Genomic DNA, 27707 nt, shown 5'->3' on the forward strand with positions numbered 1-27707 from the left:
TTTTTTTTGTAATTTTTTTCTAAGTAAAAAATGATAAAATGAAAAAAACGGCATAGACAAAATGCAGGAAATACGTGTAACAAAAATATTACAAAATCCAACAACGAAACTTTTGGCATTACAATTAATGCATTTTTAAACCATATTTATTTATATATACATAGAGTTAAATAAATAAAACACACACAAATACACACACACACACACACACACATACAGATACACAGAAACACTTTCGAAAAATGGAAAAAGAAAACAAAATATATAATATTATACATAGAATATATCTATATACAGATACATAAATGTACTTGTGGTTTTCGGTGTCTATACATAGTACGATAGATATACAACATATACATACATATATTATATATACATAGCATATTTTGAAGCAAAATTATGAATGTTGTTCATTTGAGTAACCAAACGAAAAAAGAAAAGTCCAACAACAAAGAAAATCCAAAGGTATTCCCCCCATAAGCAACACAACAACAACAACAACAACAAACGATATGATCCTAAGTATTCCGTTTTGCAATGCTATAAATGGAGTTTATTTTGGATCAGACAGGTTTCGCTATTGATGAATTTGTTACTCGAATTAATTCTCTTTTTTAGTCAAGTCATATCTGGATCCAAAATAAACTAAACTAAACTCACTTTATAGCAATCTGCACTGAATACTTTGGACTTGGTAGAGGACAAAAAAAATCGAGAAAAACATTTAAGAGAAACATAACAAAGCTACGTTTTCATGAAATTAAGACAATTTCGAGGTTTCACTTAAATAAAGTTACAAAACAAAATACATTTTTTAAAACCAAAACAAAAATAATCAAATTAAATAATGAAAAAGAAGAAATGTAATAAAAAAACCAAACACACGTGTTTATAAATATTCTCTCCATTGTCGTTTAAGTAGATGTGATTTCAAGACAAACTATTTATTTTAATTGTCATCAAATATAATTTAATTTAGTTGTTTTTTTTTACGTAAATGAGAATTAAACATAAATTGTTAACAGCAACTAACTCATGTATATAAATTACAAAAAAATGCAAAGAACTAAGCATAATAGACATAAAATGTAGTACATGCAATATATTTTTCGGTGTTAGGCGTCTTTTTGAGATTTTTACAAAAATAAAAAATAAAAAAACAAAACAAAACAAATACAAAACACATAAATACTACATGTAACAAAATTGAAAAACCAAACCAAAAAAGTAAATTAAACTATTTCATTGTTGATGTTGTGAGCTATTAAAAAGTCGAAAAACAAAAGGTAAAAATAAAACTAAAATGATAACTATATTTTTTTTCTCCTTCTCTCTCAAAGTCTCTCACCTAAGCTCTACACTTTAACTGTCGTGTCTCTTAAAATACTATTTATAGAGTTTTACATACATAGTTAAGTGCATACACACATACATCCAAACACACACACACACACACACACACAAGTGAATCCGAAATTTTTTTATACTTACTCGTAAAGAATGTCAGTGTCTACAAAATATATACGAAACGCAAAAACCATAAAAATACAATTTTAGATGAAATTCAAGTGTTTAAATGTAAAAAATAAAAACTTTAAAAACATAACAAAAATTAATAACAAATGCAAGCAAAGAATTTGTAGAGCTGGGACAAAAGTAAAAGTCAAGGATAAGCGAGAAAAAGAGTACGAAACGAAAGGCAAGGCAAGACAGGAGAATGCAAAAAGAGAATGAAATAAAAATATGAAGAACTAGCAATAATTCTGAAATGACCTCAATCAAATATTTTTTAAATTTTATATATTTTAGTCGTGCAGCAAAGCAAAGCAAACGTCTTAAATAGAAACGTACTGTAAATAGAACTTAAAAAACAAGAAGAATACATACAAAAGGAAATAGCAAAACCAAAGATAACACAAAAAAAAAACCAAAAAAAAAAAATGCAACAAAATGTAACCACATTAAAAAATGTCTCTCGAACGAACGAAGTAAGAATGTGATATTTTTCTAAGGTGTATTACAAAACATACAAACCAAACAAAACAAAACAAAATAAAACATAAAAAAAAATACCTAAAAAAATATAAAATTCCAAAAAAATGAAAAAACCGAAAAATATTAACAAAAAGGGAATTAAATAGAAAATACAAAAACAAACTTTTTACTGAAAACATTAACAACATTACAAGAAAACGAAAAAAATGGAAATAATGATGAACAAAATGATAAAGATGCTAACAAATTCATAATTTGATAGACAAGCACAAATAGAACAAAGGCAATAGAGACTGATTTTTGAACAAAACGAATAAATACAAACACTGAGTTAAGTGCAGAATGCAGCAAAATTCCCCAAAAGATCCCCCAAACAACAACAAAAACACCACTAACAATACCCAAAAAATATTGATAATAACTTATCAAATAATAATAATATTATTATAGATCTGTTCAAAGTTTCCCAGACTTTGAACATCTCTTGACGTTATTTCCGTACAATTATTCATGAGTTTCTCAAAATTTGATTTGTTAGCAGAATGCGAGTGAGAACTAAAGTTGAGGTTATGTTTGGGATGAAAGAGAAAGAAAGGGGAAAGAAAGAAAGGTATTTAGAAATGTAACAAGAAAAATAATGGAACCAAATGGAGCGCATTGCGTGGTTTAGATTTAGATTGAAACACTTAGAAGCAATGATAGTTTTTAACCAAAGTCTGGAATGGAAGCGAAGAGAGCGAGAGAGCGAGAGAGAGAGAGAGAATGGGAAAGAAAGCGAAAGAGTTGTGCATTTTGCACAGAGTTGTAATTGTTTTTGTGATAAAATCCGAAGCGCAATTTTTTTCCAACTGTATGGTAAGGTAAGCGTAGTAAGAAGAAGAAGAAGAGGAGAAGAAAATGTGTGAAGTGAGAATCGACAACAAAATGCCACACGACAAATGAGGTCTGTAAATAGTTAGACACACGTTGGTTATGCATTGGAATGTAGTAGATGGAAGAAGAAGAAGAAGAAGAAGAAGAAGAAGAAGATGGTGGAAGAAGAGATGAGAATGAGAAGCTATGTGGAAAGCACGTTGCCAGCGTTTGTTATGAAGGTGCTACGAACAAAGACGTAATTGAAAATGTGATACAGTTTTTTCCTTAATCTAAAACTTATGTATTTATTGAGCCGGATATGGGGATTGGAGAATAGAAAGTGGAGAGATGGCAGTGAAGAGATTGAGAATTGATGTGTTTGGTAGAAAAGTGAAGGGCAGCAGCGTTAAATGAATGAAACACGAATGTTAAGTTTATTTTTTGGTTTTCTTTTCTTTTCCGAATTGATTCCATTCAATAACTTAGTTATAACAGTTTTTGTTTTTGGTCAGCCAACTGAAAACTAAAACAAACAAAAAAAAAAACCGATTCAGATTCAGATTCAAGCGAAATTCTCAAAAAATACACAAAATCGGATACAACACACACTAAAAGCACGACAAACAAACAATACCACAACAGGAGCAACAACAGTAACAGCAAATGACAGCAGAGAAAAATATTGTAAAAAATTTACACTTTAGGAAAATCTCTAAATTTTAAGCTTTCGGTGTTTTTAAGCAAACATTAAAAAATCTAAACACAATAACAGCAAACATAACAAGATTAGCGGAAATCAAAAACAAAAACAAAATGAAAAAAAAACCAAATCTAAAAAAAAAGAAAACAAATTTTAAATATATATGTATATGTATGTGTATATTATATATACATATATGTATATATGTGTATTTCGATATTTAAATCTTAATTCGGAAAAATAAAACGCAAAGGCAAAAGCAAAAACCAAAAACCAAAAAATATGAAAAACAAAAATTATGAAACTTTTGAGCAAAATCTCGGTGTTTTAAAATTAAGCGCATGGAAAAATTAATTACACTACAAATAATAACACACACACACACACAGAATAATTAATGAAAATAATAATTTAAGCAAAAAAAACAGACGTAAACCAAAAACAAAAACCTCTTTCACTTTCGTGTCTTTGACTTATAAAACCAAAAGCAAAAACAAAAGAAACAAAAAAAAACCAAAAAAAAAAAAACAAACATATTAAACATATTTTTAAAATGTAATTTAGCACAAAAATAAAAGAAAAACAAATGAAAACAAAAAAAAAACACAGACAAAAAAAAAAACACAATTTTTAAACTACCAAAGTATTGATGTGTATTTAATATATGAAATGAAAAAAAAAAAAACAAATCAAAAGGAAAACCAAAGCAGAACAAAAATCAAAATGAAATCTAATTAAACGTAAATTGATTGATTTATTGATTATTAATGTATGATTTCGTTACAGATTTGGTTTCAATCGTTTTACGAAACTTTTACAAAACTACGAAATGCAATGCCTGCCAAAGAATTAATGTTTTTAATGCAACAAAAACAAAATAAAAGAAAACAAAATATACTTATATGCAAAACAAAAACCAAACAACAACAACAACAACAAAAAGTTCAATAAAGCCGTTCCAAACAAGAAACAAACGACAAACAAAAACCAAAAAAACCAAAAAACTAAAAAATCAAACAGAACTATATACTTGTTTTGAGATTTTTTGCGTTTCCTTATACAATAAAAAAACAAAACAAATGTGTAATGATAAACTAACAACAAACAAAATACATGTAAGTAAACTGCAACAAATGTAGTTTACATTTTGCAATTTAAAATCTGAATGAAACAAAAAAGAAATCTTTAACAAAAAAAAAAAAAACAAAACAAAAACTGAATAACTATTTGTCGTAAAACAAGTGAAATTATTTGTATTAAACTAATAAAGTCAAAATGTTTATTGGTTTAATTTTAAACAACACAATTTTTATGCATTACATTAAAAAAAAAGCAACAAAAATAAAGAAAAAAATAATAAACTACATTACAAGAAGCCTCAAATTGTTTTCTGTCCATTTGCTTTTTTCAGCTTCTAACGGAAAAACAAGAGCTGCCACTTTTCATCCCCCAAAGTTTTCATAACGATAAGGCTATTCACATTCTTTTTTATGGACATGGGCAACGCTGTTATTTGAAGGGTGGCAACACCGCGATGCGCAAGGCACAACAACTTTTCAGGCTGAAAGTTGTAGTCAGTATGACCAATTAAAATTACAAATAAATGATAAAAGTCCTTTGTTGGTATATTGCAAGCTTTAAAATGCTGTCACACTTCGTGTCATAATTTGATTTTCGCTTATGAAAAATCCAAAATCCTTATTTTGCCTAACCACAAAAATGTCATTCACATAGTACACAAACATTTTTATGTACGGTATCGAATTGTATAGATAATCACGAATGCAAAAAGCCATTCAAAAATTTGCGCCATTTAATACACGTTTTTAGTATATACCAATATAGATTTTTGCAGTGCATGCAACTTGTAATTGTGGCGTAGTATATTTGCCGATTTAGCTTGCGGTCACACTGGACTCAGTCGCAAAATAAAGTTGAAAGCGCCCAGAGGAGGCAAACACAGTGTCCGTTATTTAATTTCGCACATTACAAAGCAGTATTATTGTTATTGTTTTTTGTTTTTGCGTTCTTTGTATTAAACCAAGTGCCGGCTACTTTTCATATTACTTTTTTTTTGTCTGTGTATGTGAGTTGAACTCTTGTATTAACAATTACTACGCACATTTAGTGCAACAAAAAAAAAAAAGAAAACAAAAACTAAGACGTCACAACATTTCCAATTTAGCGAAACTGCAATTGCTTGAGAAGTGGAAAAGGAGGAGGTGAAGGCGAAGGCGAAAAGTAAAGGCAGAGGTGACGCCACCGCACAAACTCAGAACTAAGTTCCAAGTTCAAGGCACAAACCACAAACCACAAAATAAACTAAAAGCTCAAATCACTGAAAACCCAAGTGAAAAGGCAAAGCCGGTGTGTGTGTGGGTGTGCGTGTGTGTGTGTGGGTGTGTTAGGATGCAAAGCTATGCGGATGCATTAAGCGCTAAGGGCTATCGCAGCTTTGGCTTTGACACAGATATTGAAATGGACATGGAAATGGGCTTGGATATGAGACGCATTGAAAAGCGCAAAGGAGGTAAGTGTACACAAACACAAACACAAACTCACTTCGTATGTGTGTGTGTAAGCATGCGTATATGGAATGTACAGAATACATTAGTGTGAGTGTATGTCGGCTTAATTACTGGTCATTGGCAGGCAACAACAATACCGAGTACATATAAAATGTTTTACTTCTGACACGTTGGCCAGAAATGAAAAAAAAAGCAACAACAAAAAAAAAACAGTGCTACGACCCCAAACTGGGGCTATTTCGCCGTATTGCGTGTGCAATTATTTATGCGCTCAGCTAAGGCATGCTATATTGCACTGTCTCTCTCTCTCTCTCTCTCTTTCAGTGTTGCTAACTGTTGTTCTGTTTAGTTGGCGTTGCCAACCATACAAGATGCTACCATTTTTTTGACATCTTTGTGGATGGCATTCGTTTTGTTCCACATCGCAGTAAATGGAATCCAACCGCTGTCGATTTGTAGATTTCATTTGGTTTGAATTGAGGATGCGCTGCTGCTTGCGATAATTTGGCAAATTGGCAAATAATACTATGAAAGCGCTATCTCTGCTGCTGCTGTTTACAAGGTATATATAGAGTCGAGTTCAAGTAATCAACGAAATTATGTGTGGCAAACAAGTTAAGTGTAGGAAAAAAACCAAACTGGAAAGCCATTTAGAAAATTGGATGCCAATGGTGCACGCACAGCCCACAACGCAAATTATGGATATGTATAGTATATATATATATACTATATATGTATATGCTGGTAAATAGATAGAGTAGAAGAGATATATGTTTATGCAGCACAATGTCAATAAGTTGTTGACTGTGTTTGCACATTTAGTCAGCTTTAAAAAAATACCATATTGTATTGTATATTGGCAAGGCAACAACAATCTTATCTAGGGCACAAAACACCGCGTTGCTTTGTATATATTTTGTTTATATTGCTCGATTTATGGGATGCTTGAAAAAAGACTCACAAAATATGGAGTAGAAACCACAGCTAATCAACAGCAGCAAACTATCACGCTTAGTCTCAGTGTCTCCCCCCTCTCTCTCTACCCTCCTTCTGTGTATGCGTCTGTTATCAGCGCCCCTTAAATTTCTCTGACGTGGAGCTTATCATTAGCTCTTTGGCGGTGGCTATAAATAAGCCTTATGAATAACAAACAACAAGCCAACATTTCTACCAAGCACATTATGCATTATTATTCCCCCTGGCATTTTGTAGCAGCTGGTAATCATTTCAATAACCAGATCAACATATGTATATGTATGTACACATGTTTCTATACATATATCTTGTTATATGTCTTTGAGTAAGTATTTATTATAATTGAACTGTGCGCACATATGAAACTGTAAAATGTTTCCCATGAGACGCGTGGGTTTCTTTATTTTCCTTGACTAACAATCATCACATCATTGAAGAAGCTTTGATTAACCCAATAATTATTCGGAATTTCAATGAAGCTAGGAAGTCAGATTAAAATAAGTTTATTTTCTCAATCAAAGACTAACTTTAATCAAAATTCATTTTTGTAGTTCTTAATTCAAGAGGTAAGGAAACTACAGTCGAGTGTGCTCGACTCTAAGATACCCGCTACCCATTGTGAATAAATGCCAAACAGTGTGGTATTAATTAATTTTTTTTAAATATACCAAATTTATATACGGTTTAAATACTAAATATACACTAAAGACTACATTTGGTATATTGATATAGTACTACAATGAAAATATACATTTGGTATATTGACATAGTATTACATTGAAAATATACCATATAGAGCAAAATATACTAAATCGTCAACCAAAGCACCGTTAAAATATTAAATATATACTAAAGACTACATTTGGTATGTTGTTATAGTACTACAATGAAAATATACATTTGGTATATTGATATAGTATTACATTGAAAATATACCATAGAGAGCAAAATATACTAAATCGTCAAAGCACCGTTAAAATACTAAATATATACTAAAGACTACATTTGGTATGTTGTTACAGTACTAAAATGAAAATATACATTTGGTATATTGATATAGTATTACATTGAAAATATACCATAGAGAGCAAAATATACTAAATCGTCACCCAAAGCACCATTAAAATACTATATACTAAAGACTGCATTTGGTATGTTGATATAGTACTACAATGAAAATATACATTTGGTATATTGACATAGTATTACATTGAAAATATACCATAGAGAGCAAAATATACTAAATTTTCAGCCCTATACAAAGGTATTTCTGAAATAACTTCTACAATATTTGTCTGGTCGCAAGCAAATTTTTAAGGAATCATACATAAAATATATGTATTTCGTTTATTTGGGATCTATATCCAAAAGATAAACACGCCCCCATTTTGTTCAAGTTTCCAATTAAGTAAAAATATATATTTTACAATATTGCAGCTGGATACCAATTAGAATCGTTAATTTCACGGGCAATTACGTTTACACGATGCGCAATAGTGCGTCGCAAAAGTGTGCAATAAACTTTGCATAAATTACATTTAACGAGTTTTGTCATTTCACATTTGCATCAGCTGTTAACATGTTAAATATGATATACTACACGTTTATTTTTATATTCGCGCTCAAATTCGCAATTCACACGATGAATCATCACACCAAGCCTACGTACCTATGTACGTATGTATTTCATCACAACTAATTGAGCTTTTTGAAATAGTCATCAAGAATAACAACATACATATGTACTATACTCGTATGTATGGGAAGTGTTAATACATACAACGCCAGCGATAGGAAACTTTGATAGAGCCGATTGGCTTTCGCCTAGGCATAGGTCAGGGTTTCAATTAGAAGAACACAATAACAAAACGACAACAAGCAAAAGTTTCCCACAATATGTCGCCATAGCTTTCAATCTTTTCTTTCTGTTCCCCCTTTTCTATTTAAGTTTTCGTAAGTCTGCGAAAAAATCAGATTTGTGTTCTCATATTCTCTCTTCTTCTGTGTCTCTTCTCACTTTCTCTCTTGCGCTTGCTCTCTTTCCTTCTACTCTTTGCCGAAAAAAAAATCTAACTGCACTTAGTCACGCAAAAATCAATTGCTAAACTTTGTTGTTGCTCCATTTATGTGATACCCTATAACTCGAAGTCCAACGAATTGTGAAACTTGCAATCTTGTAAATTGCAGTGCATAAATTCATTGCGAGCTGCCAGAATACATTTATAAACAGATCATTAATCTTTGTTGGGAATTTCGCAATTTTATTTTTTTTTTCGCAAATTCATTAATTGTGCATTGCTTGACATCGGCGTCAACGATTTATTTGGCACGATTATGATTAATTTAATTATCATGAATTTCATGGCATAAACTTAGTATTCCAAGAGGGTATTTGATCTTCGTTGTGTGTTACACTCCCAACGGATTTTGTGCTTGGGTATTTCCAAAAGCTATTCCCATTTGTATCTGTCATTTTCATTTTCATTTTTCTTTCTGTTTTTATTTGATTTTTCGTGATGACTCGACCCCGCGTTAGACAATTGCTCGAAGGAAAAATCAGTTTACTTCGCGGATTCGTTGAAGCAAAAAGCGCAACGATAATATAAAAAACAAGAATAATAATAGGTATTCCTTCGAGTTGCGCATTATGCAATGACCAGTTGACCCAAAACCATAAAAAGCATGAAAAAAAAGAATAAACGAAGGGAAAACTCTCTTGGGGCCAACTCGAGAATTTGTGACAGTTGACATTCTTATGAAAATCAATTGAAAAGCGGACAATGGCCAAATGGCAAAGTGCCCGAAAAACACACACACACACACAGCTAAAAACGAAAACAAAACGCAGCAATTAATAAGCCCACAATTCGGTCAATAAAATCAACAACAACAAAAGCCAAAAATAAACGCATCAACAACGACCATGAAAAAAAACTGAAAAACTGAACTCTTCATGTGTATATAATAACATTTATATATTTGAAAAATAATGTAAAGAATCACAATAAAAATCGACAATATATCGTTAAATAATTGAGAATACTTCAGGCTAGTTACCAACAATAAAAACAAAAGTGTTGTGGAATAAATTAAGAACCGGCTAAACTTGAAAACAACATTTATATAAATTCTATATTATCCATATCTATAACTAATTTGATTGTATTGCCGTAATTTAATTTTCAAAGTAAAGTTTTCAGTACAAAACTTTTGTGACTTTTATTATATTAATTTGTCATTTTCAAAGTGGAACTAATTTATCATCTTTCGACAATACAACAATTCTTGACTACACTTCACGATGCCATGCATTGTGTTTACCTATTGTGTGTTTTAGCTTTTCAAGAGGCCGCCGCCGTCGTCGTATTGTGTTTACGTACTATATACTATATAGTATACTAATATACTATATATTAATTGTATGTGGTATTTAGTAGTCATTGTCCGCGAAAGAAGGCAAATGAACTGTAATGACTTGCAATTCTGTCGGCGAATTTGTTTTACTTATAGAGCCATCACATAGAGCCATAAATACTATAGCTGACTGAATGGCTAGCCTCGTTATCATCTGCATGCTAATTCCGATAGACTTGTTGTCATCAACAAACCAAACCGTTGATCAAATTTGATGTTAGGCTCTTTCAAAGTTTCCACAGTGTTGTTAAAGCCATTAGCATTGATTGCTTTGCTTCTACTGTGCTTGGCTCTAAGTGCCCAAGTTATGTGTGTTTGTAACTACGCCAAGCCCCTCGAGAGGAAAAAAACCAGCACTTTTTTTTGTGAGAGTATTGCAAATATAAAGTCTAAATATAAATATAGTTTTATTGCTTTAAATAAGAATGTAAATAATAATCGATCTTAATAATATAGAGATGCAACAGATGTTCTTGAAGAAAATAAGAATATTTGTGAATAGATTGAATTTGTACATTTTCTGAGTCAGCAGACTCGGAAATAAAGGGATATATGTAGATGTTGTGATTTCTTAATTTTGTTAGGATTTTGAGGTAGTTATACTAATTATATAGCCTAGAAGTGGCCAACTATCGATAGCGTGCGAAATCGATATTCGACTATAGTTAATTTTGAGCAATCGATAGTCGCCGATAATATCGCCCGACATACTATAGCCTTGAGAGATTGAGCTGTTAGCTCCCTGACCTGCCTTCTTTTCCACACCGTTACCCTCCTCTTATAAATAAATAAATTATAAACAATACAAAATTTATCAATAGGGAATTTTTGCACTGCAAAACAAAATAGATATTCAGAACACGCTTCTGAATACTCTTTCTATTTAAGAGAACGAAATCCATAAGAGAGCATGCTTAAGTTGCTAAAAGAGAATCAATTACAAAAAGAAAGCTAAGCTGAGACTACCGTATAAGAGTGAGATGCCAAAAAATAGGTTCAAATGCTTGTAATTACTCACCATTATTTACATGCTCAAAAAAACTGCAGATATCCATATTTAAAATTCATCTTCGCCTAAGATGCATTAAACTTCACTTATAAACACCAAAAATAAATATAAAAAAAAAACACACATACACTTATAAGACAGATTCTTATACTTTCTATATTCACACTTATAATCACATAAAAAAAAGGTAAGAAAAAACACCCACACGAACGTATAAGACCGACTTTTATATTTATATTGCACACTTTTTCGCATAGCATGCGAAACAAAAAAAAATTACGATGCGCGAGTCGCTTACACCAACACAACGATGAACTTGCTGCAGCAGCCGACTGTAAGAACGAGACGAATAGACTGCACCACACTTTTTGCATTTTCATAGGAAAAAAAAATGATGAAACCGAACTGCGCATTAATTTTATTTACACTTATAATTGAACAATATAAAGCCAATTGGTAAATTGCGACGCAATACACAACACTTAAAAAAATTAACAAACAAAATTACATTTTATGCTTGGCTTGTGAAACAATGAAAGGATGCGCGAATCACTTGCACTAATACAACGATGAACTTGCTGCAGTAGACGAATGTGAGAACGAGACGAAAAGACCGCGCGACACTTTTTGCATTTTTGCAATCACAGAAAAAAAAAAGAAGAAACAGAAACTGCGCATTAACTTTAGCCACACTTGTAATTGATTAATAGAAAGCGAATTGGTAAATTGCGACTAGGTGGCAAAAACAATACACAACACTTAAAAAAATGTACAAACAATTGGCGATTTATAATGCGTAACACAATAATTATTAACTTAACAAGATGAGCGGCGTGCTTTCCCTGTCAATTCTCGTTCAATACTGAGCCCTGAAAATTCCCCCAAGGGAGATTTGGAGCCACATTGCCCATTGAAAAAGGATTTTTTTTTTACTGTCTGCTTTGTCACGATCCTATTAACCGTTTTGTATGTGTGTGAGTGCGCCAAAATGCTGAGGGCAACAGACAAAGTCTAACTCAAAAGATGGGTGCAGCAAACCAATTGCATTTTCTAAATATTAAATAATGAGCATTAGCAATTTCAATTTCATGTTATCAATTACATGATGTTTGAATTTTTGTGGAATAATAAAATTCCCCCTCATGACTAAATTTAAAGTTTTTACAAGCATACACTTGCGGGCAAATTATGCATAAAAGTATATAAATATTTACCATTGTTCAAATTGGACAATTCCGACAGCAATGTCCCATATTGACAAAGGAAATTTTCCTAGGAAATTTCCTAGACAACACACATGCATATACAAAAATACATATGTATGTATGTTTATTTGCATGTGAGTGGCGCTTGATCTCGCATAGCGAGAGCAAAATATCCTTTGGCAATGTGGGTTTAAATGTTCCAATCTAGACCTAGAGGAATTTTCAGCTCTCAGTATTGAACGAAAACTGTCCGCGAAAGCACGACGCGCGGTTTGAATTGTTAATAATTTTTGTGCTACAGATTATATATCGCCAAATGCTTTTTACTTTTTTTTTAATGTTTTGTGTTGTGTTTGCAAGTTAGTTATAATTTACCAATTCACCTTCTATTATTCAATTACAAGTGTGGATAAAGCTAATGCGCAGTTTCTGTTTCTTAATTTTTTTTCTGTGAAAATGAAAAAAGTGTCGCTCGGTCTTTTTGTCTTGCTCTCACATTCGTCTACTGCAGCAAGTTCATCGTTGTATTCGTGTAAGTGATTTGCGCATCCTTTCATTGTTTCACAAGCTAAGCATAAAAGTGAAATCTAATTTTGTTTGTTAATTTTTGTGTGTGTTGTGGATTGTGTTTGCCAGTTAGTTGTAATTTACCAATTAGCCTTCCATTATTATATTACAAGTGTGGCTAAGGCTAATGCGCAGTTTCTGTTTCTTAATTTTTTCCTGTGAAAATGCAAAAATTGTGGTGCAGTCTATTCATCTCGCTCTCACACTCGGCTGCTGCAGCAAGTTCTTCTTTGTGTTGGTGTAAGTGATTCACGCATCCTAGTTTCTTCTTTGTTTTGCATGCATTGCAAAAAAGAGAAGTGCAAATATAAGAGTCGGTCTTATACATTAGTGTTTGCATTTTTTTTTTCGTATTTTTTTACTGTGCTTATAAGCGTGAATATAAATACGTATAAGAAACAGTCTTATACTTAGGTGAATGTGTTTTTTTTTCATTTATTTTTGGTGAATATAAGTGTGCAAGTATTAGTGTGCAATCTAGCTGAACATGAGCTCTTAAGTAAGCCGCTCAGTGCTCTTAAGTGAGAGTTATGTGAAGGGGTAAATGCATATAATTATTTAAAATAAAAATCTACTAATAATATATAATTATACTTGAATTTATTTAAAGCAAATAGCCAAACATTAATACAACTTAATTAACTTCATTTCTTCTCAAAGAGCAAATAATATAATTATGATAAGATAAAATGATATTCGACTTTGGAATCAGCTATTGAGTTTGATTTCAAATGCATTGCAATCTTCTTATAGCATTAAATTACAATTTGAAAGCGTACCTTAACCAGATACATAACAGCGAATTATTTTAAAATAACATTAAACTGAAATCATGACACTTATTGGGAAATGTAAATAAATTTCATAGAAATAATTTAATATTGTATATTGATGTCTAAAATGTCTAAGTATTAGACTTGTAGCGATATGATAACTAAAGTGCATAACAAAATTAAGTGAATGTAATAAGGATTGATAGAATAATGATTGCTGTAATGAAACTCCAACGTATTACTATTCTTTGCATGTTTCGAATGATTAAATGTTTTTTTTTTTTTTTTTTTTTTTGACATTGTTAGACTGAACATTATCACTAATTTCAACCTTCAGTTTACAAGTTACTCTGACAATTTTGATGATAAGCGGATCATTATCAGTAGACCAATCATACTTGTGGGGATCTTAACAGATCTTTTACTTCTATACTATCTTTTTGCGCACGTTCAGAAATTTGTTAATAGATAAGTTCATCAACATACGACTTGCTATATGTGAAAATGTTCTATAGATAAACACTTTGTGTGGATCTAACGTATTAATTATAATAAACACAACAGAGAACAGAGAAAAAAAAAAGCTTTTCACCAAAGAGTGCGAGCGGGAGAGCGCACTGAATATGCACTGAGAGCGAAAGCTTTCGTCCCCATTTCGATATTGCGCTCTCGCTCTGGCGACCGTCTCTAAACTTTAGGCAATGTATAAACTTTAGATGAACAAATCTCGCCTCCCATTTGACAAGGGGCAAAACAAAGAACAGAACACACATATCCAAAAGTGAAAAATTAGTGCGTAGATTTGCCAATTGCGTTGCATCTTCAATTTTTATCGCTCCTATCTATCTAATCTGCGGACAGAACGAACCGGACAACGGAACAACAAACAACGTGATCGAAATAAAAAAAACACTCGCTGTGAAGTGTCAAAATCTGAGAAAAAAAATAGAGAAAAATATATAACAAACAAATTACAATTGAGCGAGAGCAACAGCAAAAAAAAAAAGAAAACACAAAAAAAAAACAACAAAATTAAAAATATTACATAAAATTATTTGTGGATTACAATGAAAAAAAATTGTGAATGCATGTGAATAATACCGCAAGTTTCGATAACAATACTACGGCATCGATACCACCACAACCGCCACAACAGCTGAGTGTGTGTGCGTGTGCGTGTGTGTGTGTGTGTGTGTGAAGCATCAATCAAGTGTTTTTGTCCTGCCCTCCGTCTCTGTTTCCGTCTCTCTCTCTCGCTGTGACTTCAACCCTCGAACGTGAGGGGTGCTGAATATATCGAAGAGGAAGAACAATTGGGCGACCGGGCGTTATATTGTACGGCGTATTCTTGCGGCGACTGACCTGTGGCAATCGATTGCTCTACAACAGCAGCAGCAGCAGCGGCAGCATGGCATATCGAGGCATTATCGGCACCACTTCCGATGGCAAGAATCCCCGTGAAACTGATAGCGATTCTTTCGATGACATCCTCACCGAACCCAGTGCCGAGGTCATGGTCCCAGTGTCACGTCGCAACAACACTAAAGGCCTCTCCGTTGACTCCTACGATGGCCCCGCCCCAACGCCGCAAACATTGCTGAAGGCGAACCGTTTGGCTTTGACCACAACCACGACGCGTTGCAACTGTAAGTGGCAAACTGTGTACACAACACCACTCAGTAGTTGCTGCCACAGACAACACACTCTCACTCTCTCTCACACACACACACACACACACAGACACAGACACCTGTTAGTGTCACACCTGTTTGCGTGAAGAGCTGAAGAGGCAACACTGCGCTACAAACAAATTGGCACAAAACGCATAGCGATAACTGCATTCGCATATTAATAAGCATAAGCATATGGGAACATACATATAGTAGAGATCATTATAACCTATATCCTCCTTATGAAGATACTCTGCTTTATTCACGATAACCCAATAAATTAAAGTGCATAGATTAATATCAATATATGAGGAAAGGTTAACCTTTTCTTTATTCACGATTTATATAACCCATTAATGAAGCATAAATTTATAACAAATCAGCATAGCGATAACTGCATTCGATATTAATATGTCTGGAAAGGTTTTCAGTGAGAACACATTGCTTCATTCCAGATTATTATAATCTAATAAACTAATGTACATAATTAATATCAATAAATGAAGTAAGGATCTCCTTACGAAGATACTTTTCTTTATTCACGATTTATATAACTCATTAAAGAAGCACAAATTCATAACGACATCAATATGTGTGGAAAGGTTTTTATGATTATGAGAATAGATTTATTCAATATCATTATAACCTCTTAAACTAATATGCATATATTAATATCAATATATGAAGACAGATTCTCCTAATGAAGATATGTACTTTGCTTTATTCATAGAATTATGAATAATGTGTATTATATCAAATAATATAATAATATAAAAATGAAGAAACACAAATCTACTAAATAAATAGCAATAACTACATTAATATAAATATATAAAATTACACTTTTTTCAATATAAAGTGTATAAAAATACATTTTCAAGACCATTGCAACCTATTAAAGAAACACAAATTTATACAAAATCAACTGAGCTCTATATATAAAAATCTTTGCTGTAGAAAATAGTCTTCGCTATAAAATGTATAAAAATATTTTGCTTTTACCCAAACCTTATAACCCAAGGAAAAAACATTTATTATACCAAATTAGCTAAGCTTTAGATAACTACAATAATTCAACAACTAAAGCTGTGCTTTGTAGTTCATTTTGCTGATGTAGTTCAATAGTTAAATATGAACTGTTTGAACTATGATTCCCTCATTCAGTTCCAATGAGTCCCATTCTAGTTATTTTCAGTCCCGTTTGACTTCGATTTAGATCTGTGCGGTAAAAATTAAGTTTCTTTGTGTGATTCAGACTTTGGAGTGTAAATGTACTATATAGCATACTGATAAATTAGGGATGAGGTAAATTGACTAAATGAATCTGAACGTAAAAGGAACTGGAACGATCTAAATGAACAAGTTTGAGATTCAAATTTACTGATTCTAGTGTTCTTGACAAACAAATATTTGAGTTTAGCTCTATATAATTGATTCTATGAATTCTGTTAATGAAATTATTTATTTAAAAAGGTTGGATATAGTTCAAATTAACACTAAGCACTGGCTTTCAGCTTAATTAACTTTTAACTCTATTAACTAAGCCAGCTAATATTCAAAAACTTGCCTCTTCTAACAGATTCTAAAGCATCAAATAATTCACTTTTTGCTTCATAAACAACTTAATTAATGTTTAAGCACCTGAGCAAAGCTTTTTTCAACTCAACTCTCAGCTTAACTGAACCTGTTTCGATAGTGTAGCTTAGTATCACTTTTTGCTGCATCATTTTCATGCACTCAGTCAATCATTTAAAGTGCGAAAAAGAGAAAAAAAAGAATGAAGGAAAAGTGGATGCTTGTCAGCTCTCATCTCTCGCTGACAACTATCTCCACACATCTCCATTGGACTCGATTTGACACTATCTCTGATCTACTCTCTACTCTCAACGGGATGCCATCGATGGCTGATGTTTGATGTTTGTTGTGTTTGTGTGGGTTGGTTAGTTAGTTTTTATACCCGCTACCCATAGGGTAGAAGGGTATTATAACTTTGTGCCGACGGGAAATGTATGTAACAGGTAGAAGGAGGCATCTCCGACCCTATAAAGTATATATATATTCTTGATCAGCATCAACAGCCGAGACGATATAGCCATGTCCGTCCGTCTGTATGAACACCTAGATCTCAGAGACTACGAGAGATAGAGCTATAATTCTTTTTCGACAGCATTTGTTATGTTTGCGCGCAGATCATGTTTGTTTCAAATTTTTGCCACGCCCACTTCCGCCCCCCAAAATCGAATAACAAGCGTAATTTTAAAGCTAGAATTTTGGTATATACTATAATTACTATAGTAGTTATGATTCCTGAAAATTTGGTTGCGATCAGATAAAAATTGTGGAAGTTATTAAAGAAATACTTTTGTATGGGCAAAAACGCCTACTTACTAGGGGTCTTAGTTGCTTTGGCTGACAATCTGGTATATTGTGACTATGGTATATTTTGAATGGTGTACTATATCGATATACCAAACATACCATTTGGTATATTGTTAGTATTTTTTAGTATTTTCGGTATATTTTTAAAATGATACCGCAATATTTTGCTTTTATTAAAAATGGGTAGCGGGTATCTCACAGTCGAGTACACTCGACTGTAGCTTTCTTACATGTTTTTTTTTTTTTTTTTGGGCACGTATTGATTTCCAATATGTAAACAGTGTAACATTTGTCGTACTTTCCTCTTATACTCTCTCAGTGGATCAACTTAGCTATAGAATGCGATTTGCATTTGCTGAATTGACGAATTTCGAAATAATATAATGATGGCTAGTTTTAGGTTTTGCTATTTTGAAAAAAAAGAAGAAATCTTTGATATTCAATATAGTAATTGATACGGTCTAAAAATGTATGTCAATTATATTAATTATACTATTTTCTATTGGTATTGCTAATATTAAAAGAAAAATAAACCTAAAGACACCTAACTACATATATCCGAGATTAAACATTCATGTCAATAATATGAATAATATTCTTAATTTAAAAAAAAAACTCTTAGCAACTACAACTAAAAGGGATTACAAAATAGTCTCAATAGTATTAATAATATATTTTAGCATTAATATTCTGAACATTTTACAAAAACACTTTAGCCAAAAGATCTTCGTTATTCTCTTATCATAACTTAAAATAATACGATTGAAATCAACATATTAGTCTCAATAATATTATCATTAATATTCTTAATGTTAAAAAAAAAACACTTGGCAACTACAATTATAACCGAGACTAAAAGTTAGTGTTAATAATATTTAAAGTTCTTCTTTAGCATTAATATTCTGAAAACTTTACAAAGACACTTTAGCCAAGAAATCTTTATTATTCTGTTTTCATATCTTAAGATACTTAGATTGGAATTAAGATATTTGTATCAAAAATATAAATATTACTTTTCAATATTAAATTTCAGAAAATTTTATTTTAGCCAACAAATCCTCAATATTCGATTATCATATTTTAAGACACTATACTTGGAATTAATACATTAGTGTGAATAATATTAATAATTCTTTTTAGAAATATTAATATTAACAAAAAAAAAAACTTACATCTTTAGTAACTTCAACTATTTCCAATACATATTTTGAAAAACGTTTACCACAAATATTGTAAAGGGTATCGTCAGGTCGTTCCTTCTTAAGCTTCGTATTACTTTAGTGTTTTTTTCTCTATCGCCACCTGCTGTTTTGAGAGCTGCGCTTCTTCAGGTTTCGCCCGAGAGCCGTTTGAATTTTGTTTTGTCTTTATTTATTTTTCGAAATTTATAATTGTGAGCATGCTCATAACAACAAATTTGTTGTTTGTTGTTTTCGAAAACAGTGCCGCAGGGAATCGTCTCTGTCTCTGTCTCCGGCTCCGGCTCTGGCTTCAGTTTCGGATCGAGAGATACAGTTTCGATGTCGATGTCGGTGTCAGTTTCAATCGCAGTCTCAATCTCAATCGCAGTCGCAGTCATTGAAGTGCCAGCTTTCGTTCGGGTTACAAGCTCGTCGCATTGAAATTTGTGTTTTGTTTGCTCTTTGTTGTTATTGTTGTTGGCCACGTTATGAACTTCAATCGCATGGACAGTGCACATCGTTTGAGAGTGGACGTTAAGCTATTTGGCGACAATGTTATCGATAAGAAGCCCAACATTGGCAACGAAAATGAAATAGATCTTGATGATGAGACAACAATTGAATCGACGGACTGTACGTTCTTTGTTTTATTTCGAAACTAGTTTTGATTTTTTATTTCGAACTTGTGTGTGTTATCATCATTTGCAATCAGCCGTGTTTTTAGTGCATATTCAACAGCAATTAAATGTCAATTTGTTTATACATTGCAGGCGACATGACCGATTCACCGGATGCTGATAAGCCCGATGCTGATAATGAGCTAACTAATGAAATTTCGGCACCTTATGAAGTACCTCAATTTCCCATTGAACAGATTGAAAAGAAGCTGCAAATCCAACGGCATCTCAATGAGAAGTGAGTACAAAACTCTCTACTATACAAATTATGAATGTTAAATATATATAGTGAGCATAAAACTCTGGTATAAAATTGATTGTTGTAAAATCTATATATGTATAAACTGTATAATGAAAGATTGAGAAGTTAAGAAGAAGTAACAAATAATATTGGTAAATTTCTATAAGATTACAATTAAAAAAGAGTTCAGAAAAAAGTTCCACCCAGAATTTTTTAGAAATGTTTAGACAATTGATATTCCGGTATAAAAAAACGAATATCGAACAAATCAATATTTAATAATTAACATGGAATAGGTAAAGATTTAATAATCAGTATAGAATAACTAAAAGGTTAAGAAAAGTCTTTTAAAATCAAATGTTAAGGTTTGATAATTGAAAACTAAGCTAGGATCAGTTTAAAAGTGTTGACACTAAAACAGAGCTTTGGGTGAAAGTTTAGTATGAGAGTGAAGAAAGAAATGAGAATATAGAAGACAACAAAAGTTGTAGTAAATTTACAATTAATTAATGATTAATGATCAATGTTACTGCCAGCAAAGTTCTTCAATTATTTGATGTTTAACTTATGCTATAATTTATCCCAATTTCTTCGAGTTGTAGATTAAAGTTAAGAAAAAATAATAGGAATGTTAAAGTAGAGTGCTCTCGACTGTCAGATACCCGCTAATCATTTAGAATAAAAGCAAAAGCAATGCGCTATTAATTATGCAATACCACAAAAAATACTACAAATATACCAAAGGCTATATTTGGTATGTTGATATAGTACTGCATTCAGAATACACCATAGAGTGTAAAATATACCAAATTAATAAACCACAAAAATACTAAGAAATATATCAACATCTATATTTGGTATATTTATACAGTACTACATTCAAAATACATTAAAGAAAGCAAAATATACCAGATCAATATACCGAAAATACCAAAAATACTAGATTTAAAATACCGAAAAATACTGAAGGTATACCAAAGGCTATATTTGGTATATTGAAGTAGTACTACTTTAAAAATGCATCACAGAATTCATAGAGTGTAAAAAAATATACCAAATTAATAAACCACAAAAATACTAACAAATATATCAACATCTATATTTGGTATATTTATACAGTACTATATTCAAAATACATTAAAGAAAGCAAAATGTACCAGATTAATATACCAAAAAATACCGAAATACCAAAAATACTAGATTTAAAATACACCATAGAATGCGAAATATTCCATATTAATATACCGAACAAATACTAAAGGTATACCAAAGGCTATATTTGGTATATTGAAGTAGTACTACTTTAAAAATGCACCACAGAATTCATAGAGTGGAAAATATACCAAATTAATAAACCTCAAAAATACTAACAAATATATCAACATCTATATTTGGTATATTTATACAGTACTACATTCAAAATACATTAAAGAATGCAAAACATACCAGATTAATATACCGAAAAATACTAAAATACCAAAAGTACTACATTGAAAATACACCATAGAATGCGAAATATTCCAGATCAATATACCGAACAAATACTAAAGGTATACCAAAGGCTATATTTGGTATATTGAAGTAGTACTACTTCAAAAGTACACCATAGAATGCAAAATATACCAGATTGTCAGCTACTATATACATATACATATAGTATATCTCATCACTAACTCTTATAGTCTCTGAGATCTAGATATTCATGCTAGACAGATTCTAATATCAAATACATAAGTCAGTTGAGCTGATACTGCGATCAAAGCTCTTAATGTAACTATGCTTTAATTTATCCCAATCCTGACCACAACTCAACCACATTCCGTAGAGTTTTAGGTTTCAAGTTAAGGAAGAAAGTTCAAAGTTATAGCACATAAATCATGAAAGTTGATACTGCGATCAAAGCTCTTAATTTAACAATGCCGTAATTCCAATTCCTGTGTTGTGTTTGTCTGTTTGTTTGGGTCATAAGAGACGCTCCGATTTTGAATAGCGTCGTAATGAACGACGACTGGGGACTGACTAAAGAACTGAGAACGGAGAACTGAGAACGGCAACAACATGAATGTGCAGTCGTTGTAATTATCAAGTTCACATTGTTTTGGGGCGGCTAATCCAAGCAAAACAGCCAGACCCAGACCCAGCGGACAAGGACAGATGGACACCACAGCACCGAGGTGCAAGTCTCCCTCTCTCGCTCTCTGTCTCTCTCTCTCTCACTTTCTCTATGTGTCTCTGTGCAGGTGGTGCAAAGCGTAGATGGCAACGACACGTTTTGATTTTGAATGGAACTGCATTAGGCAATGGTGGCGGCCACCATGACCGCGAGCCACGTTGAGGCTTATGGCATAATGATGGAACCACCACACACACACACACACACACACCTACACACACACACACAGAGAAACATCGCAGGTTTTTGCGCCACGAGCTTTGCTACCAATTTGAGTGTTTTTGGATGCCGTCACATTTAGTACAATTTGTGCATCCATATAACTTGCACACGCAGTTTGTGGCAAGAAAGTCGACTACGCCGGATTCGATTTCGGATTCGGGATTCGAATTTTTCGACTTACACCTCCCCTAAAAAGACGCGACTCAACATCGAGCTGTCCAACAACGACCTACACTGACATTGAGGACTGACTCCTCGACATTTTTTACCTCAGACCAAGACCTCCAAAAAAAAAAAAAAAAAGAAACGAGTTGTGTTCGTGTTCGTGTCACACGCCAAGCGTCGACAAAGTTGGCCGAACTTTTTGGCTTTGGCACACACTTCAAGTTTGTTGTCGTGTGCAAGTGTTAGGTTTTGGAGCAACGGCGACTTGGATGATTGCCGTACATCAAAAATGATTGATGTTGATTCATAAAGTTTTTGCCCACCACAGAGACAACAACATTTTTGCCCCCTTCCTCCTTCCTTCCCGGACCGGCTTGGCCGGCTATTTATAATATTTGTCAGGCAAATAGCTTTGCAAATTAACTACGCAACCATCTTTGTTTTGTTTTCCCCCCTTAATCGAATCCGAATCGCGTGCGAATTCTCCTCGAATCGAATCGAATTGTGTGAATCGGTCAATCGATCATTGGTCAAGTGACCTGAAACGTGACCCGCCATAAAACAAAACAAAACAAAACACAAACGCATTCGCCAGCCAAAGCTCAGGAGTCGAACATGTCGTTTGCGGATGATAGCTATAGCTTCTGCCGTCATTACGAGTACCAACCTCAGGAGGAACAATGGTGTGCAACTGCGCACCAAATGAAAAGGAAAACTCCTTTGCTAAGCCACACTTTACTCTCTTCTTCTTCTTTCGCTAGGCAATCGACTGTGCCACGAGTTGTGCCCTATGCCGGCACCCCGAACTCTGAGAGCAGTCCCGATTCCGATGATCAGATGTCGACGGAGAAGCGCGAAACCGATGCGGACATCAATTTCCAGCGTGTGTCCGTTTCGGGCGAAGACACGAGCGGTGTGCCCCTGGAGGATCTGGAGCGTGCCTCGACCCTGTTGATCGAGGCGCTCAAGTTGCGCTCTCACTACATGGCCATGTCGGATCAATCGTTTCCCACAACAACGGCCCGATTCCTGAAGACGGTGCGTCTCAAGGATCGCTACGATAACATGCCGGCTAAATCGGTTTCAGGTAAGTCCCAAGTCAAGACAAGAAGTCCCCGTTCATTGTAGTTGAAGAGTTCAGCCAGTGTTGTGTTGCACCCCTTAAAAGAAACGATAAAGGAAAGTTGTGTATGTATATGCGATGTGTATTATACAATCGATAGTTTATCGCTAATTATTTTGTAAATACAATATGCGTAGGATCGCGTTTTATTCTCGTTTCTTATTTTTCAGCTGCCTCCCAAAAGTCCCTCTCTCCATATTTTTGCTACGTCTCTTTCACTCTGTTTAAATGCATATGTATTATGCCTCTCTCTATCTCTCCTCTCTCTCTCTCTTTCTTTTTTTGTTGTATATCTCTCGCTCTCGCTAGGCGCTGCCTCATATTTTGTAAGTTCTATTAAGATTTATGGTTTCACGAGTCCGACCCACAACGACCCACAAAACACGACCCATCTCTAAGGTCTCTATCCCCATCTCTATCTCTCTATCTCTCTCTCTTTGTACTATATAAATACTTATACTTTGTTTACTCTTGGTTTTCGTGTTTTCCTTTTATGATTTACTTCGCCTAATTTTGTACAAATATTTATTTCCTATATATATATTTTTCATTTTATTTATAGACATAATTCGCAAACAGAGTATGGCGACCTACAAAGGTAATTCGTGCGCTCGGATCCAACTCGTTCCGTTCTTTTCTCGCCTCTTTTTTATCTCACTCACACACACACACACACACATTTGTTTGTTTGCCGCTTTGTTTTCTTTTATTATTTATTGTTGACTTGCCTCAATATTATTATTACTCACACTTTTATTATTTGTCGTTGAGCCGCTTCATGCTGTTTGTTCTCACTGTCCTATCTCTCTCTCTCTCTCGCTCTTTGTGTGTATTTTTTTGTTACTCTCTTGTGAGAGCAACACACTCGTTTGGTGCTGCAGCGCTCAGCTTTTGTCATGCACAACAATCTAACCTAACATTGAAAGTTGCTTTTTATTATGAATTTGTTCTTTTTGCGCACTTTTTGGCTAACACTTGTTTTGCTGCTAACAGTGGACACTATCCTGCCTCTCTTTCTTTCTCTCTGCACGTATCTATCTATCTCTTTCTCTATTTTGTCTTTCCCCCCCGCCCTTGTCTTCGCTCTTCACCACGTTGTCTTCTGCCTGAAGTAGAAAATGTTAATTTGCTTCGTAGGACCCAACAAGAAAATAAAACACGCCTTTGACTTAAATCACCTTTTCGAATATGGAACAATTGTATTTTACCAGGGTTGTCATCTTTTTAAATTATGCATGATCTTTATCGCATTCAATTTAAACAAACTGGCAAAGCCAAAACTTAAGTGTCAGTTAATCGGTCATTAACCCCAAAGTTGTGCTCTTACTTAAATGTTTTTGTTATTTTGATATGGAAATTGACAAGAATAATACACCAGAAAGATTCTCAAAGAAGTCAGGTGACAACCCTGATCTCGTTACTCACACGCACACATGCACAAACACCAATACAAGAACACTCTGTATGTGTGTAGAAAGAAAAAGAAAGTATATTGTTAATTGTAGTTTTAGAGTTTTATCAATAATAATAATAATACAATGTTTACCAACACTAACGTGCAAATCAAATCGAATGAATAACAATTATGATACTCTTCATACTCTACATGAAATACTCGTATTTTTGTATTATTGCATAAAACACACATATACGCACCGTATTACACCTAAATCCCGACACCGTGCAATCCGTGCAGATCTCCTCAACCAGACGCCAGTGAAGCACACGCATGCCTGGGACGTTGAGTTCGTACCGGACGAGGACTATCACATAAAACCCCTAAATGGCGTCTTTCACATCTATACGGATAAGGTAAGGTGATCGATGGGAAATTTTAAACTGCCCCCGTTACTAAAATTCCCCCAAATAAACTTCCCTTTTGCAGGAACATTCTGGCGAACTCAAGTTCGAGTATCCGGACATGAATCAGTTCGTAAATGACATGCAGGTCATGTGTAATATGATTGCCGATGGCCCACTGTAAGTTGTTGATATCGAAAGATTTAAGATTTAAGAAAATGTGTTATAACAATACTTTATTGTTTATAGGAAATCATTTTGCTATCGTCGACTGTGCTATTTGTCGTCGAAATACCAGATGCATGTGCTGCTTAACGAACTCCGCGAACTTGCCGCCCAGAAGGCGGTGCCACATCGCGATTTTTACAACACCCGAAAGGTGGACACTCACATCCATGCGGCGTCGTGCATGAATCAGAAGCATTTGTTGCGTTTCATTAAGAAGACACTGAAGAACAATGCCAACGAGGTGGTCACCCATACGAATGGTAAACCGATGACACTCGCTCAGGTGTTCCAATCGATGAACTTGACCACATATGATCTAACTGTTGATATGTTGGATGTGCACGCCGATCGCAATACGTTCCATCGTTTTGACAAATTCAATTCCAAATACAATCCCATCGGTGAGTCGCGATTGCGTGAGGTCTTTCTCAAGACGGATAACTTTTTGAATGGCAAATACTTTGCACAAATTATAAAGGTAAGTATTTTCGGATTTATCAATGATGTATTTCATCTAATATTCAATTTGATTGATACACTTTTAGGAAGTGGCCTTTGATCTGGAGGAGTCAAAGTATCAGAATGCTGAGTTGCGTCTCTCGATCTATGGCAAATCACCGGATGAGTGGAACAAACTGGCCAAATGGGCCATCGATAATGATGTCTACAGCACGAACATACGTTGGCTGATTCAAATACCTCGACTGTTCGATATCTTCAAGTCAAACAAAATGATGACATCATTCCAGGAGATACTCAACAATATCTTTCTTCCACTGTTCGAGGCGACAAACAAGCCCAATGAAAATCCCAATTTGCATCGTTTCTTGCATTATGTGATTGGCTTCGATTCGGTGGACGATGAGTCCAAGCCAGAGAATCCACTGTTTGATAGCGATGTGCCACGACCCGAGGAATGGACCTACGAGGAGAATCCGCCATATGCCTACTATATCTACTATATGTATGCCAATATGACGGTGCTGAACAAGTTCAGACAGTAAGTTATCATCCCCTACGTTGATTGTATCCCCTACAAAGTTTGAATACCAATTTGTTTGTGTTCTCCTCCGACAGGCAACGTGGTCTGAATACGTTTGTGCTGCGACCGCATTGCGGTGAGGCTGGACCCGTGCAGCATTTGGTCTGTGGCTTCCTCATGGCTGAGAACATTTCGCATGGCCTGTTGCTGCGCAAGGTGCCGGTGCTGCAGTATCTGTACTATTTGACACAAATTGGCATTGCCATGTCACCGCTGTCGAATAACTCGCTCTTTCTCAACTATCATCGCAATCCATTGCCCGAATATTTGGCACGTGGTCTAATTATCTCGCTATCTACCGATGATCCGCTACAGTTTCACTTCACTAAGGTAAACAGAGTAGAGTAGTAAATCAAACTATTCAAACTCTTGCTACTAATCTCTAATGCATGCCAACAGGAACCGCTTATGGAGGAGTACAGCATTGCGGCCCAGGTGTGGAAGCTCAGCTCCTGCGACATGTGTGAATTGGCTCGCAACAGCGTCATCATGAGCGGCTTTCCGCATAACGTAAGTCAATGAGATCATATTGTTTTGATTATTTCTAATCAATCCCCGATGATTTTGTATCGTCAGATCAAACAACAATGGCTGGGTCCACACTATTTCGAGGATGGCATCTTGGGCAACGATATAACACGCACCAATGTGCCAGAGATTCGTGTCGCCTATCGCTATGAGACCTTGTTGGATGAGCTCACCAATATATTCAAAGTGAATCAAAAATGCCACTTGAAGGAAGCCAAATAAAGCGTTAGTTTGTCACAGCAAAACAACAACAA

At 34.0% G+C, this 27707-nt stretch overlaps 1 protein-coding gene across 7 annotated transcripts; it reads left to right on the forward strand.

Moving 5' to 3' along the window:
• The first annotated feature begins 5488 nt into the window (after positions 1-5488).
• On the forward strand, positions 5489-27707 carry LOC117577899 (AMP deaminase 2). Of its 7 annotated transcripts, none has more exons than XM_034262885.2 (11): positions 5489-6083; positions 20025-20169; positions 23494-23819; positions 24418-24453; positions 25552-25667; positions 25741-25835; positions 25905-26361; positions 26429-26883; positions 26961-27255; positions 27325-27435; positions 27502-27707. In XM_034262885.2, the coding sequence occupies exons 1-11, from the start codon at positions 5963-5965 to the stop codon at positions 27673-27675; spliced, it is 2331 nt and encodes a 776-aa protein (XP_034118776.1). In that variant the 5' UTR covers positions 5489-5962; the 3' UTR covers positions 27676-27707. The 7 variants fall into 7 exon arrangements, with proteins under 7 accessions (XP_034118776.1, XP_034118779.1, XP_034118773.1 ...); XM_034262882.2 differs by lacking the exon at positions 5489-6083 and adding an exon at positions 14791-15670; XM_034262884.2 differs by lacking the exon at positions 5489-6083 and adding an exon at positions 19728-19887.

The sequence above is a fragment of the Drosophila albomicans genome, chromosome X, assembly GCF_009650485.2.
Source record: "Drosophila albomicans strain 15112-1751.03 chromosome X, ASM965048v2, whole genome shotgun sequence".
Taxonomy (NCBI): Eukaryota; Metazoa; Arthropoda; class Insecta; order Diptera; family Drosophilidae; genus Drosophila; species Drosophila albomicans.

Coding starts and splice junctions, on each gene's coding strand:
- LOC117577899 (XM_034262882.2), top strand. CDS start 15,433: ATGGCATATCGAGGCATTATCGGCACCACTTCCGATGGCAAGAATCCC. Junction 23,820..24,417: donor GCCGGCTAAATCGGTTTCAG/GTAAGTCCCAAG, acceptor TTTTATTTATAG/ACATAATTCGCAAACAGAGT. Junction 24,454..25,551: donor GAGTATGGCGACCTACAAAG/GTAATTCGTGCG, acceptor CAATCCGTGCAG/ATCTCCTCAACCAGACGCCA.